Genomic DNA, 17,672 nt, shown 5'->3' on the forward strand with positions numbered 1-17,672 from the left:
AGCTGCTGCCTTCAGGAAGCATATCCTAAGCAAGCATATGATGAAATATAGGGGGTGGTAAAAGAGGTTCAGGGGTGTCACCCTGAGTTCTGTAAAGGAGTGTGTATATGAAATGCACAGTTCCTGCTTTCTAAGATCACACCACTCTCGCAAAACAGAGTTGCATATTGTGGTGATAGTGCTTAAAAAGCTTGCTGTAGTATAAAAGGCTCCTCTTCTTCTTCTTCTTCTTCTTCTTCTTCTTCTTCTTCTTCTTCTTCTTCCTCCTCCTCTTCCTCCTCCTTTTCCTCATGCCAAAGAATTTCAATTACTACTATTCCCTGTGAATAAAACTCTTGGATGGCAACCTTTGATATCCTACATGGATGAGTTCGGACTATGGAGTTTATTTGTCCCACAGATTATAAAACATTAAGAGGAGTTATATGTGCAGTCTTCTGATATTAGCCACACCATCACTAAAATGAAGATTTACTTTTACCTGGGCTACTAAGGGAGCTAAATCTATCCAGACCAGGTATTAAAAAAACACCTAATTATAACAATGCTTGCATAATGAAGGGGGAAATTATGAATCCTAGCTACAAGATTTAAAAAAGAATTTGCATCCACAACTGCCTGGGGTGGTAATGAGTCCCGCCATTGCAGGGACTTTGTCTTGTGTTCCCTTCCAGGGGTACATTTCTAGAAAGCTGGTGTCTCACTATTTCATGATCTTGATATTTCCTTAGGAATTAGTTTTGTATCCTCACTCCTTTTAAATCTGTGAGCTCTTCAGGTTTTGTTGCAATAATGCAACACAAGTCATTGACCTATTAGTTTTTCCAAGAGCCATATATAGACAGGCTAACAGGATTGCAGCAATGTTGTGACAATTCTTCATGTCCAAGGAGAATCTTGGGCCAGTTTTTAACTAGGCATCTGTACCTTCCTGTTGACATCAGCATGTCTCAATGTTGCACCTGCTAAGTCTATATTTTAACTTTGCTGCAAAACCTTTGACCCTTGTCTTTCTTCCAGAATTTTATTTTGAATACAGACTTAAAACAACAACCATCCAATGTGGTATGTGCTGAATCTTTAAGTAACCAGATATTTCTTTCCTGAGCAATGGGTTACATTCCAATCATTCATAATACATGAGAGTCTCCAAGGATTTACTTAGCTCAGCATCGGCAGCTATGGAGTGTGACTGCACTCTGTTCTTTTACTGGCCATCATTATTCTTCACTTAGGAGATCGCTGGCTAAGACACAGCAAATTGATGGCAGGAATCTTAATTGTTCATTCCAAGGTTTCCTAACCCCTTCATCCCCTATCATTTCTCTTTTGTTCTGGGCAGGGTGTGAAGTGAAATGGGTGGAAAGTTCTCTTCCTGAAGCAAACTGCCTGTCTTGGGCCTATCTTCCTGTGAAGGGTGGCATGGCAAAGTGCACCTGCATACTCCATTCCGTCTTTCTTTCAGTGGAGAGCACCGATGCTTTTCTCACCTCCCACATTATTTTTCTCAGGGCTTTGACTGCCATCTCTACTTGGGCCTGCAGCACAGGAAAAAAAATGTGTTGGGCAGTGGGGGTGGGTGGGGTGGGGAAATGTGTTCAGTACAAATAGGCTCAAATTTTGAGCACAATGCCAAACAGCTGAAGAACATCTTGGACCAAGTTTTTGGGCAGAAATACAGGCCACTGCTAAAATCCTAAGCATCTCCTTTTGGGAACTTTAGTAAGATGGAGTAGCCTCAGACTGTTGTCTTGGTTTGTCAGTGCAGAGATGCCTTCTGAAAATATTTGGTTTACACCTTACATCTGGTTTACAGTTTCTGGTCTATACCTTAGATGTCTCTTTCATCCACCTCTTATCTGTGTGGACTTCCTGTCTAAATGATCTTGTTAGTCATAGCAGCAAACATCCAGCCCAATAATCTGTAGATGTTGCTGTAAGGAAGTAAAATGAAACTCTGTATCTGTATAGTGATATAAGCAATGGCTGATGTTCCCTGTTACACAATGCGGTGATGGCACCAGGGGGGAAAGGAAGGGAAGCACAGAAAGGGCAAAGTGCATTTATGGGTGGGTGAGTTGTATCTCACATATTAGACTTATGAGACAAAAATGGGAGGCAGGTAGTGAGGGCCCTGAGGGGGCACTTCCCCTCCCTGTCCCTCTCTGGAGCAACTCTTGATACTACAACAATGGAAGGAACCCTTTGGGGATGCAAAGAAACTAGAAAAGAAAGCACAAAGAAAACTGTGCTTTTTCCTTCTTCCACAGGCCAGCAGCAGCAGAGAGGTGGGGAGTGATTTTTGCTGCTTCCTTCTCCCCTCCAAAGGGACTATTCACTTGCAGAGTCTGTCCCTGAAAGTCACACAGCTTTTAGGAGGGAGGAAAGAGCATTTAAAATTTAAAAAGTGCAGCTAGTTTCCTCTTTGTGTCCCTGCAGGGCTGCTTCTATTGTAGCACTACCGGGAATATCAGCCAATGATAGAAAAAGATCTTTCTTAAATTTGTCAGGAAGCACCTAAAGTATCCTCTGTATGTGAGGGATTTTGCAGGACCAGAATGTTGCAAGGCTGGAGGTTGCTTTCCATTCACTGAACTTCATATAGTCTTTCCCCTTCATTGGGTGCAGGCACAACCACAGTGGGGGCACCAGAAAAAAACATTGAGGGGGGCACAGAAGGGGCAAAGTGCATTTATGGATGGCTGAGCTGTGTCCCATATATTAGATTCCTGAAACAGAAATGGGGTGTAGGGGGAAGCCCCTTTTCCGGGAGGCTGCCTATGCCCCCCACAAGCTACCTTTGCACATCCAAACCCACACCTCACAGCAAGTGATCTAATTAAAGCAGGATTTTCTCATTAGTAGAAAAAGCATAATAATGGATTCCTCTGAAGATTCCTAAGGTTCTATTATTTTAGTTTGTAACTACTTACATTAAGTACAAATAATAAAGCCATACTTTGCAAGGTTTATCATGCACATACACTGAACCAAAATTGTCTGAAGTCTTGATGTAGTGTCCTTCAAATTTGATTTGATTATTTCAGTCTAGCAGCTACTTCCACGCTTTCAAATCCCAAGATGCATCTTGGACTGACTTGACTATAAAAGTTGCCCATTCCTGCAAGAATAACAGTTAAGCTGGCACCTGGTGTGTCATGTTGTACATCTAGATGAAAGGAGAGATTCCTGGCCAACATGTCTCCACAGCTCATTGATCTCTCTCTGAAGAAAGACTGGTATGTCTCCCTACAGATTACTCGGCAGGATGATTTAAAGCTTGCTGTTGAACGATTTAAAGTCTGGCATTGTGTAGCTATGTATTGCATAGGAAGGAGCAATACCGGTAAGCTGTCACTGCTTCTTCCAAAGAAGGGCATTAAATCTTGTAGCACGAGGCACGTCCTCCTAAAGTAAATTAAGGGATCTTTTGTTAGCCTTCAGAATAGGAGCCAGTGCATTTTACTTGAGAATGAGACACCTGGAGACACGGGAATTATCATTATTTGTTTGTTTTGGGAATGAAAGGGCTGGAAGGCTAGGAGGGTGGAACATTTCCGCCACCTATTTGGGGTTTTGTCAACAAGATCAAGGTGGCCAAAGTTGCTAAGTCTAAGAGCTGCTTACATAAAATCTTCATATGGCCAACTATAGTTCTCCCAGACATTGTTGCTGCTGGGACCACATAGACTTCTGCTTCTCTCAAGACCCCCATGTCTCGTCCTTTCTTCTCCTGCCCACTTTCCAGTCATTTTGCTTTTGTTCTTCCTCTTTCTCTCCTTCAAATTAGCTTAGAGATAGATACCCTTCCTCTGGGGTACTAAAAAACATGCTGTTATAATAACCCTCTTTCCTCTAAAATTAAGGATGAACAACACATCATGACTGGATCTCCTGATGTATTTATTTTCACTTAAAAGCCCCTTCTGGCTGATGAATTGGGTTGGAGCAGATGTCGTGAAAGAGAGGGTATCTAACCTTCCCCAAGAACACTGTCTTCTCATTCTAATTGTCCCCCTTCCAACTGTCCTATCCTGTCCTGACAAAGTCCACAACATGGCTAGTACAGACAAGCAGAAGGACAACGCAGCATGGATTCAGCAGTAAGGTGAGGCAAGAGTCAAGCAGCTGGGCAAGGCAAGGATCAGGCAGCAAAGCAAGGTAATGGTCCAGCAGCAAGTCAGGGACCAGGTAGCAAGGCAGGGCAAGGCAAAGGTTAGGGAAGGTTTTAAGGAGTCAGTGAAGAAGCACCATGGCCAAAGCCATGGGACATGTTGACCCAACAAGAGTCTTGTGCAGTCTGAGCCCTGAAGTACTCCTGGGCCCAGGTTGCCTCTGCTTAGTTCTACCTCCCTGGCTAGGAAGAAGCTTCTTAAAGGGTCAGCCTCCTGGTGCTCCTCCTCCTCTGCAGTTGTTCCAGTCCTGTCTGTTGCTGATGCACAGATATCAGCGGAGATGGAGGAGAGCGGGCTAGATCACCCAGGGACTCAGGCTCAGGAGGTGTTGTCTCCTGACCTGGAACCCCCATCCCTGGAGTTTCTACTAGCTCGAGTTGGTCTGGTTCTAGTTCTGTCTCCTCAAAGTTCAGTTTCAGGGCTTCCTCAGGCTCTGGATTGTTGCTGGGGCCTGGGGTGGTGTCTGGTGTGGGCTCTGTACCTTCAGTGTCGTATTCAGGGTTTCCCTCATATTCTGAGCTACCCTCAGGGCCTGGGGTTGGGTCTGGTGTCAGCCCCACCTCTTCAGGGTCTGACTGAGTCACTGGTGAGGGCAGAGCTCATGACACCAACCTCCTGCTTTTAAGTGAAAATAAAATCTGTTGAGCAGTCATATAATTAATCTTCAATTTAAGACGTAAATTAGCCTTACATTTCCTTTCCCCCACCAGCATGTGGCAATGAGAGGAGACATGGAGGGGCAAAGACCACTCAATGTGGCTGGGGGGCCCATACATGAAAACTGGAGAGCCAGGTGTAGCTTCATTTGACTACTTATATGGGGACCAAAGTATAGTGCCAAGTAACTTGATAGCATCAAGATCTATTCAGGAAATGTTATCCACAAATAACACTTGTTATTTGCCTAGAGAATCAAAAATAAGTGAAGAGATGCTGTGTTAATAGAGGGAAAGATGTGGTTACCACAGTTGACCATATTTATTTGTAACATTAAGATCCTGCTCTTCTTCCAAGGAGCTTGAGGTGGTATTCATCTCCAACCTACCACCATTTATCCTCTCACTAACCCTGCCAAGCAGGTTACACTCAGGGTTTATTCTAATGTGCTTCTGGGGGAAAATTGTGCAATAGAAACTAGGTTTTGTGCAGCTGGAAATTTGGGGGTCTAATAAGGAACAGAATTGTAGAATTAGATGAGAAAAATGTACCAGTCCTCAACTATAGCTTGGGAAGAAATATAAGCTCATCCACTCTTTGCAAGGTACCTTCTTCTTTTCTTCTCTTCTTTTCTTATCCTTCCTTCTCCCCTCTGCTACCGCTCTGTGTCTTTTAAGTTCCCTAATTCTCATTTTCCCTTCTCCCTTTTTTTCAGCTAGAAAAATGTTTGGGAGGTGCTCACAGAATGGGGATGACAGCAGCTGGGCAGAGGGAGCTGTACTTGTGGGGAAAACATTAGGATTCTTGGAGGACCCAGCTCCTGATTTCTAACATGGAGACTCTGGGTGCCTGCATCATTTGGGTGCAAAGTTTGCAGAAGCCAAATGGAGAAACAGGGTAGGAGATCTCCCCACCCACCCCCAGATACTCATGTGAAAGGTCTCAGTGCATCTTCATGTCAGACTGGTGGTCAGAGAGGACAATTTCAGTTATTTGGCTGTGAAAGTGATTTATGCAACTAATGTGGCTTGCGGATCTAAGTTGAAAAGCAAACTTTCCAGTAAAGGTAAAGTGTGCCATCAAGTCAATTTCAACTCCTGGTGCCCCCAGAACCCTGTGGTTTTCTTTGGTAGAATACAGGAGGAGTATACCATTGCCGCCTCCTGCGCAGTATGATATGATGCCTTTCAGCATCTTCCTATATTGCTGCTGTCCGATAGTACCAGTGGGGATTTGAACCAGCAACCTTCTGCTTGTTAGTCAAGCATTTCCCCACTGCACCACTTAAGTACCCATCTAAAAATGTGAGCTTCCTTCCTCCCATAAATCCTGAAAAATCAATGCAGAATGTTTGAAACCTACATTTTAAAAAGCAAATGTTTCAAAATGGCAGAGGCTAGATTCTGCCGCTGTTATCCCCCTCCAGAATATACTGAATTAATAAGCAGATAAACATAGTGTTAGACTTCTAGAAGTATAAAGTTTGTTTTATGTATTAAAAAAGAGAGAGAGACAGAGAGGGAGAAAATAAGTAATGCTAGCTACCCATAGCTTATTGTTGGAAGATTTGTTGTGACCACTTCAACAACCAAACATATGAACATTCCAACCTTGTCCGTCTGTTTAAATTAGTCATGTACTAGTAGACTCTGGCAGGGTGTAAGTGTATCTGCACCAAGCCTACTTGGAGCCAGTAGGAAATGAATCCATCTACCACAGATACTTATTTAGACAAAATTATTAATGCTTAGTGGCAGGGAAGTGGCTTCCTTTCTCACTGGGTTGAGTGATGGGAGAAATTATCTTATGATAAGCCTGTGATCAGGCTGGTGTTTGGTATACGAGGTAGATAAAATGATTCTGCAGGGACGTCTGGTTTCTTTTCCCAGTATCTATCTTATTCATCTTGCAAACTGTTTTCAGACTTAATCATGGTGAACATTTTGTATACATTTGCCTGACAATAAATAAGAAGGATAGAGAGGAGGAAGTGCTTGGGGGGAAAACAACTTAATTATGATGGAAACAAGGAATGGTTTCCTTTGTTTAGATTAACCCTATGCTGTCTGTCCACATTTTATTCAAAGACAGGTTTTGAAAACTTTTTGAATAGTGTGCCCGATAGCCAGCTAAAACCTTTACCAAAATCAAAAACCATTTAGTTTTATTCAGATACTTTCATCCTATTGGGCTCCCACGATGGTTCACAATGCAGACATAAAATAAATGCAACATTTTAATTGTGTTTACGTATATAGTGCCATCCATGTGGTGCTATATGGACAAGTTCCTGGCTCCAGGCTTACCTTACTTTACCTTAGCAAGGGCTTACTGTGTAGATGAGGGCTACACAACTGTGGTCTCTTGCAAATGCTAGCCTGCAATTCCCATGATTCCTGACTATGGGCCACTGTGGCTGGGGACTATGGGAGTTGTAATCCAAAAACTGCTGGAAGGCTGAACAGCCCTGACCTAGATAGTGACACAAAGGAGACAAGAGCGGAAGGGGAGAGAAATGGAGGCAGGCTAAACAGGGAAGCACAAGTGATTATTTCAGAAACTTGTATCTAAATTTAGTTACACTAGCATGTGGGGACTAAGGGATTATGCTGATAACATACTGGGAAAGGGAGGTTTTTAAGGAGGGACTTGAAAAACGTAAGAGAAGTGTTGTCATGTCAGTATTCTGGGAGGTGTTTTCCAACATAAGGGGCATCAAGGAAGAAAGGATGGAGCCATTTGAGAAAGCAGGACAGGAGACCTGTTTTCCTTGTTTAGCACTGAGGAAATTACATGTTCAGGGCTTCAGATACAAGGAAGATGAGCACGCATAGCTTGACTGCTGGATCAAGCCCTAGGCCTATCTAATCCAGCATCCCGTTTATTAATTTGCTATTTCCAATTTTAAATAAATTTTTAATTGTTTTAAGGTTTTAATTTGTTTCATGCTGCTGTAAACTGCACAGAGGCAGATCATACAATGGGGGAAATCCATTGTAAGAGATAGCATTTATTCAGACATCCCGTTTTACCTATTCTTTTTAGGGAAATGGAGGAAATAACTTATCTTACTGCATTTTTGGTGTTTTCCTTCTGTATATGTTGGACTGGCCTGTAGATTTTTTCCATCTGAACTAGTCTCAGACAGCTTCCAGGAGTGCTAGTATCCAGCCATGCTGTCTCCTGAAATGCTCTGTTTTTCCCCTACCACTGTTAACAAATTGCTGACATATCTGGAGAGATGAGCCTGTAAGTCAAAACAATTATGTGAGAAGACTGGTAAGTCTGCAAATGTAAAAGAGTACTTCAGTTCAGGAGAACTTTAATCATTCAGAGGGAGAAGGGCAATAATCTCTTTAAGGGTGCTGTGGAGGGATTATCATGAGACAGATCATCACACAGGGTGGACCAAATGAAGCCTATGGCATGCAGCATCCTTTGGGCTCTTTTTAGAATCTGGTGAGTTCTTAGCTTGTGATTTTAGTTTTTACATTTTCTAGTCCTCATGGCCATGAGGCTTTTCCTTTAGGTTTGAATACAAACAAGCTAAGGAGTTGCAAATAAGAGAGAGGTTTAAAATAGTCCACATGCATGTCCACTCTTCTTTTTTCTCTACCTGGATATCAGAATTTTTCCAAGACTCAACAAAATGTCCATATTCCAGGTCAGGGGTGTACCGAGGTTGGAGTGGTCCTGGAGATGAGATTTTAAAATCGGCCTCTCGTTATGTTCCTGCATGAACACTTGTGCACATCAAAAGGGGGTAATCTCCCAGTATGGAATAAATGAATAAATATTTTTAAACAGTCTGATTAATCTGAGACCCCCATGGGCATCAACTACCACCCAGCCTGAAAACAATTGGTTAATTGTTAATGATTTTTAAAATATATATTTTTAAGTTTTATTATTTCTTCCATAGGGAATAATGAGGATTAGATTATCTGATGTCACATAGATTCTAAATAATGAATCCCTATGTAGAATCTATGTGACATCAAAAAATCCAACACATGTGGATTCACTGGTGTTGGATTCTATGATGCTTTCAGAGAATTGCTCTCAGAGAGTTGCTTTCCCCCTGCTAAATCTAAGAGAGTCACCACTTTAAAAGGCACCTCTTTGCTCAGTTAGCAGGGGGCTAACTGAAGCACAGACTTCTTCAAGCAAAGAGAAGTTTAATTGTTCTTCTGAGAGTTATATGAAAGTTTGCATATAAGTATTTTGAAGTGAGGAAAACATGTGTTCCTGAACATGTTATGACAGTTATTTCTATTGCAAATGAAGAAAAAAAATTCCAACATTCTAATTACTATATTTTTACAAATTCATTTCTGCAGTCAGTATAAAAAATGCACAGCTAGATGGACAAAGGCTAGATGGACGAAGGGTCAGACTCCACATGTTTGTGTAATCAAGCATCCTCTTGTCAAAAATAGGCAGCCAGTCAGATACCTCTAGAAGCTTGTAGATCGGGGCAGGAGGAAAGAGGCTTCTCCCCACTGTTGCTCCTAACATATTTAGAGCCTCCATGGTCAGGGACAGTCAAGGCAGTCAGTACTTGACCACCCCTCTCCCACAATTGCCAAATGCTGTTACTGAACAGATGCAGCATTTAGACCCACAAACCTAAAGACAGTTCTAAATATACATATATGTGGGTATTTTACTATCTGACATTTATATTTGCCCTTCCTCCAAGGATGTCAGGGCTCCTTGAACCTGCCCTCGCCCAGTTTTGTGATCCCCTCCCCCATTCAACAAGAACAATCCCCCATTCAACTGACAACAATCCTGTGAGGCAGGTTAGGATGAGAGAGAGAGAGAGTATATATCTGGTCTAAGGTTCTTCATGGCTGAGCAGGGAGAGACCTGAACCCAGACATTCTCAATCCTAACCCAGAACTCTAACCACTGCATCACATTGCCTCTCAAGTGTTGGTTCACTTACCTTGGAGTAAGTCCAATTGAGTACAACTGGGCTTACTTCCAAGTAGACATGAATAAAATGGTCATGATACTATGAGAAAGGAAAATCCTGCAGTACAAAGCTGGGCTGCTTATCTCTTTTTCTGTCCTTAAAGAGATTTCAGCTCCCCCACCCCCCAAAAAACCAAACGCCCAAAGTATAATATCTACATGTATAAACCTATGTGAACTTCAGTATTGGCAAAAGCAACAGTGAAACCAGTCTTAAGAAATTAGCTTTTCATGTCATACCTTGATTGATATGGTTTTAAAAGCACACATTTCAGGATGAAAATCAAACCATAAAGATTCAGCACTGGCCTGATTGGGATCAATTGGCACTTTATTGTTGATGAATCACCAAGCTGCTAGTTAAAACCATTGACACGTAGTGCTGAACATAGATTATACTATCCAGACCAATTCTTCTGCTCATGATAGGAAATGTGTGTACTGTATAGAGTGTATAGTCAAGTCCATGAATTGTAGTCTGAATTTTCATTTGATCTCAAAATATTTTTTTCTCATTAAGAATATGGAAGGCCAATGACTGAAGAAATTTTGCACTTCACCATTTCAAAGAATCACCAGTTTCTTCAGTCATTGGCCTTCCAGGTTTAATCATTGGGCAAATGAATTAATGACCTGGAAATTACTAGTCATATAATATCTGAAGAATGTACTTAGTGAAAGGCCAAAGGAAGAGGGCTTGATCTTGAAACAATGAATAAGAGATTCAGAAAGCACAAAAAACCTTTGTATATCCAGTATCATGGTACATAATTATTAACTATGGGTTATCCAGTGTAACCGTACATTCAAAAATATCATTGCATACAGTGACTACAACAGCTTGCATGTCTCCTAGTAGCATATGGGATTATCTTGACAGTATTGTTTATAATTTATATTCTGCAAGGTATTCTGGATTATTGTATGTTGAAAAGTATTGTCCTTGAACAGTCTTTCACATGTTCTGTCTTCACAAATGGTTTTGATTTGGGGAATTTATTAATTATGTTGCAGGCTTAAAGAGGCTGAAGAAGTATGTAGACAGAAAAAGGGAAAATCAATTTACAATATAAAACAAAAGCACGATTCTGGAATTGTAAGTATAGTTTGCATATAATTCTGTTTATGGGTGCTTCTGCTGGCTGGAGAAATGAGTAAATTTCTCAGTATTTCAACCCTTGCTTCCGGTTACACCATTTGATGAAGTTTCTCAGCTGGAATCTTCCTCTTCCTCTTCATGTTAGTGAAACTGATAATGCCCTATACTAACTTCATACAAACGTAGAAAATGATCTAGCAATGTCAATGTAAGATTTAAGAAGAAGGCTGTAGGACAATTGCTTTAAAAAGTACTGGATCCAATTGCTAATGTTAGCAGTAGGTATTGGTGAAAGTCCCATAGACTCCAGCAGAGTTGATGCTGGTAATTCTGGTGGCGCAGAGCCACTAATTGCCAACCTGCCACTCCTAACAAAGGCGAGTAGGGAGAGTTTGTCAAAACAGCCAACCAAGAATACCATTTTGTTTCAAAATGTTGTATCAATAAAACACTGGCTTTAACAAGTAAGGCTCAATATGAGTCTTTTTTTCTAAACCACCACCACCACCAGAAGAATCTAGGGCACTCCATGTGAAATTGTATGTTTCCCCTATATAGGAGAGGAGAGCTGGTCTTGTGGTAGCAAGCATGACTTGTCCCCTTAGCTAAGCAGGGTCTGCCCTGGTTGTATATGAATGGGAGACTTGATGTGTGAGCACTGCAAGATATTACCCCCAGGGGATGAAGCCGCTCTGGGAAGAGCATCTAGGTTCCAAGTTCCCTCCCTGGCTTCTCCAAGATAGGGCTGAGCGAGATTCCTGCCTGCAACCTTGGAGAAGCCGCTCCCAGTCTGTGAAGACAATACTGAGCTAGATAGACCAATGGTTTGACTCTGTATATGGCAGCTTCCTGTGTTCCTATGTCCTGCTAATTGTGTAAAATCTTCATGTGGGCATTTCAGTTTAATATTGAGTCAGAGATTGGCACAAGTGCTTACTATTTATTTTCAGATATGAGACACAAATAAAGATAAATGGTGGGGGGGTGGTTTTTAATGTGATATAAGTTGTTTGTTTTGCATTTTAAGATAGTGTCTTGGGAACATCTCAGCTTGATAGCCAGATACTCTGTTTCAAAGAATTACAATGCTTTGTGGCAGGAGTGAAGATACTTTAAGTTCTTTCTATTGCCAGCAGTGTGTGTGTCAATGTTGTGTTGTTTGTTTTGCCCACTTTACTCTCTGTAGATGCTTGCCTTCAATCTTGGAACTCCTGGAGTTCAGTCCTGGAACTCCTTTTTAAACAACTACTACTACTTTGAATTTCAGGGTAGAGAGATATATTTAAAGCATGAGCAAGTATAACAGATGATTACTTCATAAAAACTAGAGGTAGAATCTCACACACAACTGTGTGCTAGTTCCCTGATAATACCTTTCAATTACTCATCCATCTCAGGTGAATATTTACTAAAGCTGTTAGGTTACATGCACCATGTGATGACTGTAACACTGTGCCCTGGGACTGCTGTGAACCTCAGAGCAAGTGTTGATGCTGTTCTGACACAGTGGATGCTGAAGCAGAGTTCCTCCAGGGTTCCCCATTATTGTGAGTGAGGAAACTTGCCGAAATGCAGTTTCTGAATCCACTGCTTCAGAACAGCATCAGGGCTTGCAGTTATGGAACTGTAACACTGCACATCATGTAAGCTGTTGATCCGAAGAACTACATATTCAGGGTTTTCTGAAGTTTACAATGGGGAATAGTCCAAGCACATGAAAAGCATTCATGGAGCATTTCAACCTCATCAGAAGAATATGAGAAACCCACATTTCTGTGATTTTCAGGGTTATAGGCAAAGACTGCCTGCTGGTTCCTTTCTCATCATTCAATAGAATTGCTGCTGAGTTCAACAGAATGGAGCTGTTCATAACTAGTGTGTAGGATTGAGATCTTATGCTCTGAGCTTCCCCAGATATTGCTATATTTGATAGAGGCCTGTTTTGCAATCGGAGTAATTCAGAACTGCTTTGCAATGGGCACTGGCCCTTGAAACAACTGCCACATTTGCCATAACATGGTAGCATAATGGGTGCAACTGGGACTTCTGGTGGTTTGACTCTGTGTTTTAAAGTTACCAGTCTGTTTGTATCTTTCAGGTTCTTAAGGTATTGTGCTCTGAAATTTTGGAACTGCCTTTTGCTCACTCTCCTGCATGTTCTTTATTTTCAGAAAGCAAAGATAAGTATGAAAATATGAGAGAAGAAAGGCACAAGTCATTGTCCAGCTACTCGATGAACACAATATGTTTGGGGGTGGGAGGAAACTACATCACTCAGTCTTTCTTTTCTTGACTTTTTTGCATTTGTTTTCTGTTCTGATGACTAGTATGTACTGAGCATTCGGTGATAAACAGATTTACTGTATGGAGTGCCCCAAACCAGAAGCGATGGAGTTGAGAGATGCCTCCTCTAGGCACCCCTTGCTGTCTTTCCCATTCAAACAAAACTTTGTCATGTGTATGGAAGAATACTAATGATAACTGAAACCCACCTGTGTAAAGGCAGTGTCTCTGTCAGTTCTGAATATGCTGAAAACCATATAACCTTTCCCCTTCATTACAAAGGCTACACTTCTATTCCTACTGGCAACATTTTCCCAAAGGAAATATACTACAGCACACCACTGCATTTAGATTAGGGGAAATAATGTTACTTCTTGAGAAGTGTTTGTGTCTGTTTCCCGTCAACATTTGTAGTTTGTATTTTGAATTAGTAAAGTGTTCCTTTTACACCATAACCCATGTTTTCCAAACTAACTTTGTTCCCCATATTTCTGAAACAAGTTTTTCAGCCCAGCTGTCTTTATCATTAATAAGGTGGAGCATTTTCTCGTCTTCTTCTGCCAGATATTTAAGGATGGAAGCAAAACAAAGAAAAAATACCTAAGTGCAGCAAAGCATAAGTCTCCTTGGGAGGATCCACAGTATGCTATATGTTACATACTTGAAAGAAGAAGAAGCATTTTATCTGTTTACAGAGTAATAAGATGATGCTTTAAGGAGAGTTTTTTCCAAACCATACAATTTGAATGAGTAAAGGCTTCCCTTTTATTAATATTCTAGATAATCACGGATGAGATAATGAACCACAGTTCTCTAATCACAAAGCAAAGGCTACTGATTAATTCAGGTCAATGTTGCATTTTATTTAATACACATAATGTACATTGCATAACAGTTGGTATTGTTTTGTGCCTTGCCTCCACGGTCTCGGTCACCAAAACACACAACTAATAATTGGTTTGTTCTAGTTTAGAACATCTCCTCCATGCATTGTAACATCAGCTTTTAAGAATCTGTTGCAAACAGCCAAATTGGGGGTGGGGGTGGATTAAGGTGCATATATCCCAAAGCCCTTTAGCATGGAAGGTGCTGGAGTGGTTTTTTCACTTCGAGCCTGCTGAACCTTCTCCTTCCTTATAGCCCAGTACATGATACCTGGTTGTCCAGAAATTAATATATGGTTCCAGGAATCATAAGGGCTGCATAATTTATGACCTCAGGAATTGACTTTTTAGAATGCCAAGCACTAAAAACATTTTTTTTCATTCATTAGGAAAATGGTTTCCTGTTATATGATCAACCTGAAATTCTTGATTATTTCAGGATTGTTCCTGATAGTTCCTGATATGTTTTCCCAGAATTCAAATCATAAAATCCTGTAGTGTCAGGAATAAAGTTATTTCTTGGGAAAGGGAAAAAAGAAGATTGCTTAATGTGACAAGAGATCTATCAAAAGCAAATAAAGAATATTTTAATAGCACTGATTAAAATCCATATTTGTATTTATGTAAGCTATAGTCTTTTGCTGTTTAACTTCTGTGTTTTCTTTAAGTGCATTTAAAGACATGGTAGCATGTTTCTGTTTTGTAGCCTTCCTGTTCTCTTCATTATCTACAGTATGTCTGTTGCCATACTAAATTAAATAATACCACACTTAACAAAGATCGCTATGTGCAATACTGTATTTAGTGTTTCTATTCCAATTTTTTTAGAATGTTAATTTATATGAAAAATAAAACAAATAATGAGATCAAAGGTGTTTTGTGCATACAATACTAGCTTGGACTCTTGACTCCACTGAGGTCACTAGTATTACTGCCTGCAATTATTTAGCCTTTTGCAACTGAAAGTATTGCAACTTCTCTGGAAAATGTAGAGTTTACATAGCAGTTTAGAAGCAGGGAATGTTGAGACAGGAATTCAGAACAGATTGATGCAAATCTGGTGCAGGTTTCAGATGGTTTGCTTAGATGTAGCTGGCTTTACATGTTCTTCAGGGCAGCAAATACGTGAGCCATCCCAAAATCATCCCCGACCACACTCCTTTCTTTTCACCTGCATATGTCCTTTGTATTACTTACTGAGGACTTTGTTGATGCTGTACCACATCATGGCCAAAAATATATATATATATATATGAATATGAAAGATAAAGGAAATCTTTCATCCAGATCTGGACATTCTTGGAAACAAGTTATGTATGTGATGTTGAGGTCTGTCCTGAAAAAGTCAACTCTGTGCTCCAGAGAGATAATTAACCCATTTTGTTAATGCAAAAACACAGGAAGCTGAGTAAGACCATTGGCCCATCTAGCTAAGTATTGTCTATACTAATTGGCAGTGACTCTCCAAGGTTTTAGGCAGGAGTCTCTCCCAGCCCTACCTGGCAATGCCAAGGAATGAACCTGGGACCTGGATGCTCTTCCACTGAGCTAAGGCTCCATCCCCTGAAGGGAACAACTTACGGTGCTCACATGTAGTCACCCTTCCCAAAGCAAACCAAATTGGACCCTGCTTAGCAAAGTGGAAAAATGATGCTCGCTATCACAAAACAAGCTCTCTTTCCCCATATTAGGTTTTTTTAAAAGGGTTTAACTTACTAACCATTCATGATTATTAGGGCTAAAAACCTATAGTGGATGATTAACTAACTTAGTTTAATCAATTAACAACCTTTTGCTCAACTAATAAGGCACCCTTGAATGACGGAGCAGCACATTTGCTTTTTTAAAAGGTTGCTTATTTTTAAGAGCAATATTTATTTTTATGTAGAAAAACTGTGGTGGGCAGACACCCTCTTTAAAAAAGGCATTCCCATTCAGTCTTAGGATCACAGGCCTGCACCTTTTCTGCAATAGCCTGTTATGTGCACCATTTTAAAAGTATGTTTTTGTCTGAAAAACCTGTTCATATGTATGTATTCAACAGTTTTGAATGACATGACATCTTGACTGATTAGTCTAGCTTTGCCACCAGATGGCAGACTAATGATGGGAAGCAGAGAACTGAACACCTCTTGCTGAATGACAGAGCCTCATTTTCTTACTGCCTACTATCCAGCCTACCATCCCTCTCTGTGGAAAAACCTGCTGAAAAGCATTGCTGATCCTAGCTCTAGCAATAATGTTCATTAGAAATTTCTGCTGCCCAAACCTGTCTGCACAGTCAATCAAAGGATGGATAAGCAGCAGCCATGTTTCCAGTTCCAGGAGGAATAATTGAATATGGGCTAACCCTAACCCCTAGCCTTATGGAGTAAACTGTGTTTTGTGCCACAGAAGCATTCAAAGATTGCTTTGAGTGAGAAGCAGCATTGGTACCTATGTATGAGAACGTAATTTATGCCTAGCATCTGAAAAATAATTGCTTTGCTGCATTAGACCAGTCAAGCTAGTCCGGTAGTGTTTTTAATAGCAGCCACTGAGATGGATCTGGCTGTTCACAAGATGGTAGTCCCTTGCTTTGTCCCTACAAGTCTGGTGTTCAGTTGTACCTCTGCACATTGTCCCTGTTGAGATATCTAATAAGAATTGATACAGCTTCCATAAACTTGCTCTTATTGCAGTTGTGCACAGCTGCCTCTGTGTGAACGTTGACATATTAGGCAGACTGCCTCTTTTCTGCTGGCAGATTGTATGTTTTTTGCTCAAGGCAGGAGACAAAAATTTTTCATGTAGTCATGATGGAAAGTGAGATTCTTTCATGTGTTAGTTTCATTTTGGCTCTTGCTCTCACACAGAGAATGTGTTAGCTCTGTAGTGTCTGAGAGGAGAGTATGGGTAGGGAGAACAGAAATTAGGAAAGCTACATTGATGGGGAGGTATGTGAAAGGACAGGCATGCAGACGACTAGCCTATCATTCTTTCTTTATAGGCAGGTACATTTATGTACGTACCTAAAATTTTGCCCTTAATACACCATTAACACTTTTTGCAGCTTGTAAAGAGGGGAAAGACTGGCACAGTGGAAGAGCACCTGCTTTTTATGCAAAAAAGGTCCCAGGGTCAATCCTTGGCATCTCCAAGAGGCTTTATACAAAGGGCTTCTGCCCTGAATCTCCTGAATCTGAAAAAGGTAGGGTGTGTGTGTGTGTTCACACACCAGCCAAACTTACCTTGAAGTCCCTTTTGAGATTTTTGGACCTACTCCACACAGAAACCAGGCTTTGTGATGTGAATTCTAGCTTATCTTGGCATATGTCCAGGTTTTTAAAATGCTGATTTTTAAGCGAATTTTCTGAAAACAGAGCAAATGGGTGAGGCACTGACATAGAATAATTAGCATGATAAGAGGCATGCTCTCTTCAGAAATGCAGATCTCTCTCTGCAGGGAGCCCTCCCCCACCCCATTGGCTGGCAGGAAAACACTTGATGCCTGCATGAGGACTTGTTTCAAAAGACAACTGAGAGCAGAGGTGAAGGGCTGCTTCCCTCAATGCCTCGAGTGTACTTTGAAGTGGCTTCGCTCAAGGTTTACCC

The 17,672-nt window shown here is 41.0% G+C and overlaps 1 protein-coding gene across 2 annotated transcripts in view; it reads left to right on the plus strand.

Annotated features, from left to right (window-relative positions):
* The window catches only part of FMN2 (formin 2), a 293,915-nt gene extending 278,966 nt beyond the window's left edge, over positions 1–14,949 (plus strand). For both annotated transcript variants that reach the window (XM_053300841.1, XM_053300851.1), the window contains 2 exons: positions 10,827–10,908; positions 13,083–14,949. In XM_053300841.1, the coding sequence (XP_053156816.1) occupies positions 10,827–10,908; positions 13,083–13,109 (109 nt within the window). In that variant the 3' untranslated portion in view covers positions 13,110–14,949. The remainder of the gene's footprint in view (positions 1–10,826; positions 10,909–13,082) is intronic.
* Positions 14,950–17,672: the final 2,723 nt, after the last annotated feature.

Source organism: Hemicordylus capensis, chromosome 1 (genome assembly GCF_027244095.1).
Source record: "Hemicordylus capensis ecotype Gifberg chromosome 1, rHemCap1.1.pri, whole genome shotgun sequence".
NCBI classification, from domain to species: Eukaryota; Metazoa; Chordata; class Lepidosauria; order Squamata; family Cordylidae; genus Hemicordylus; species Hemicordylus capensis.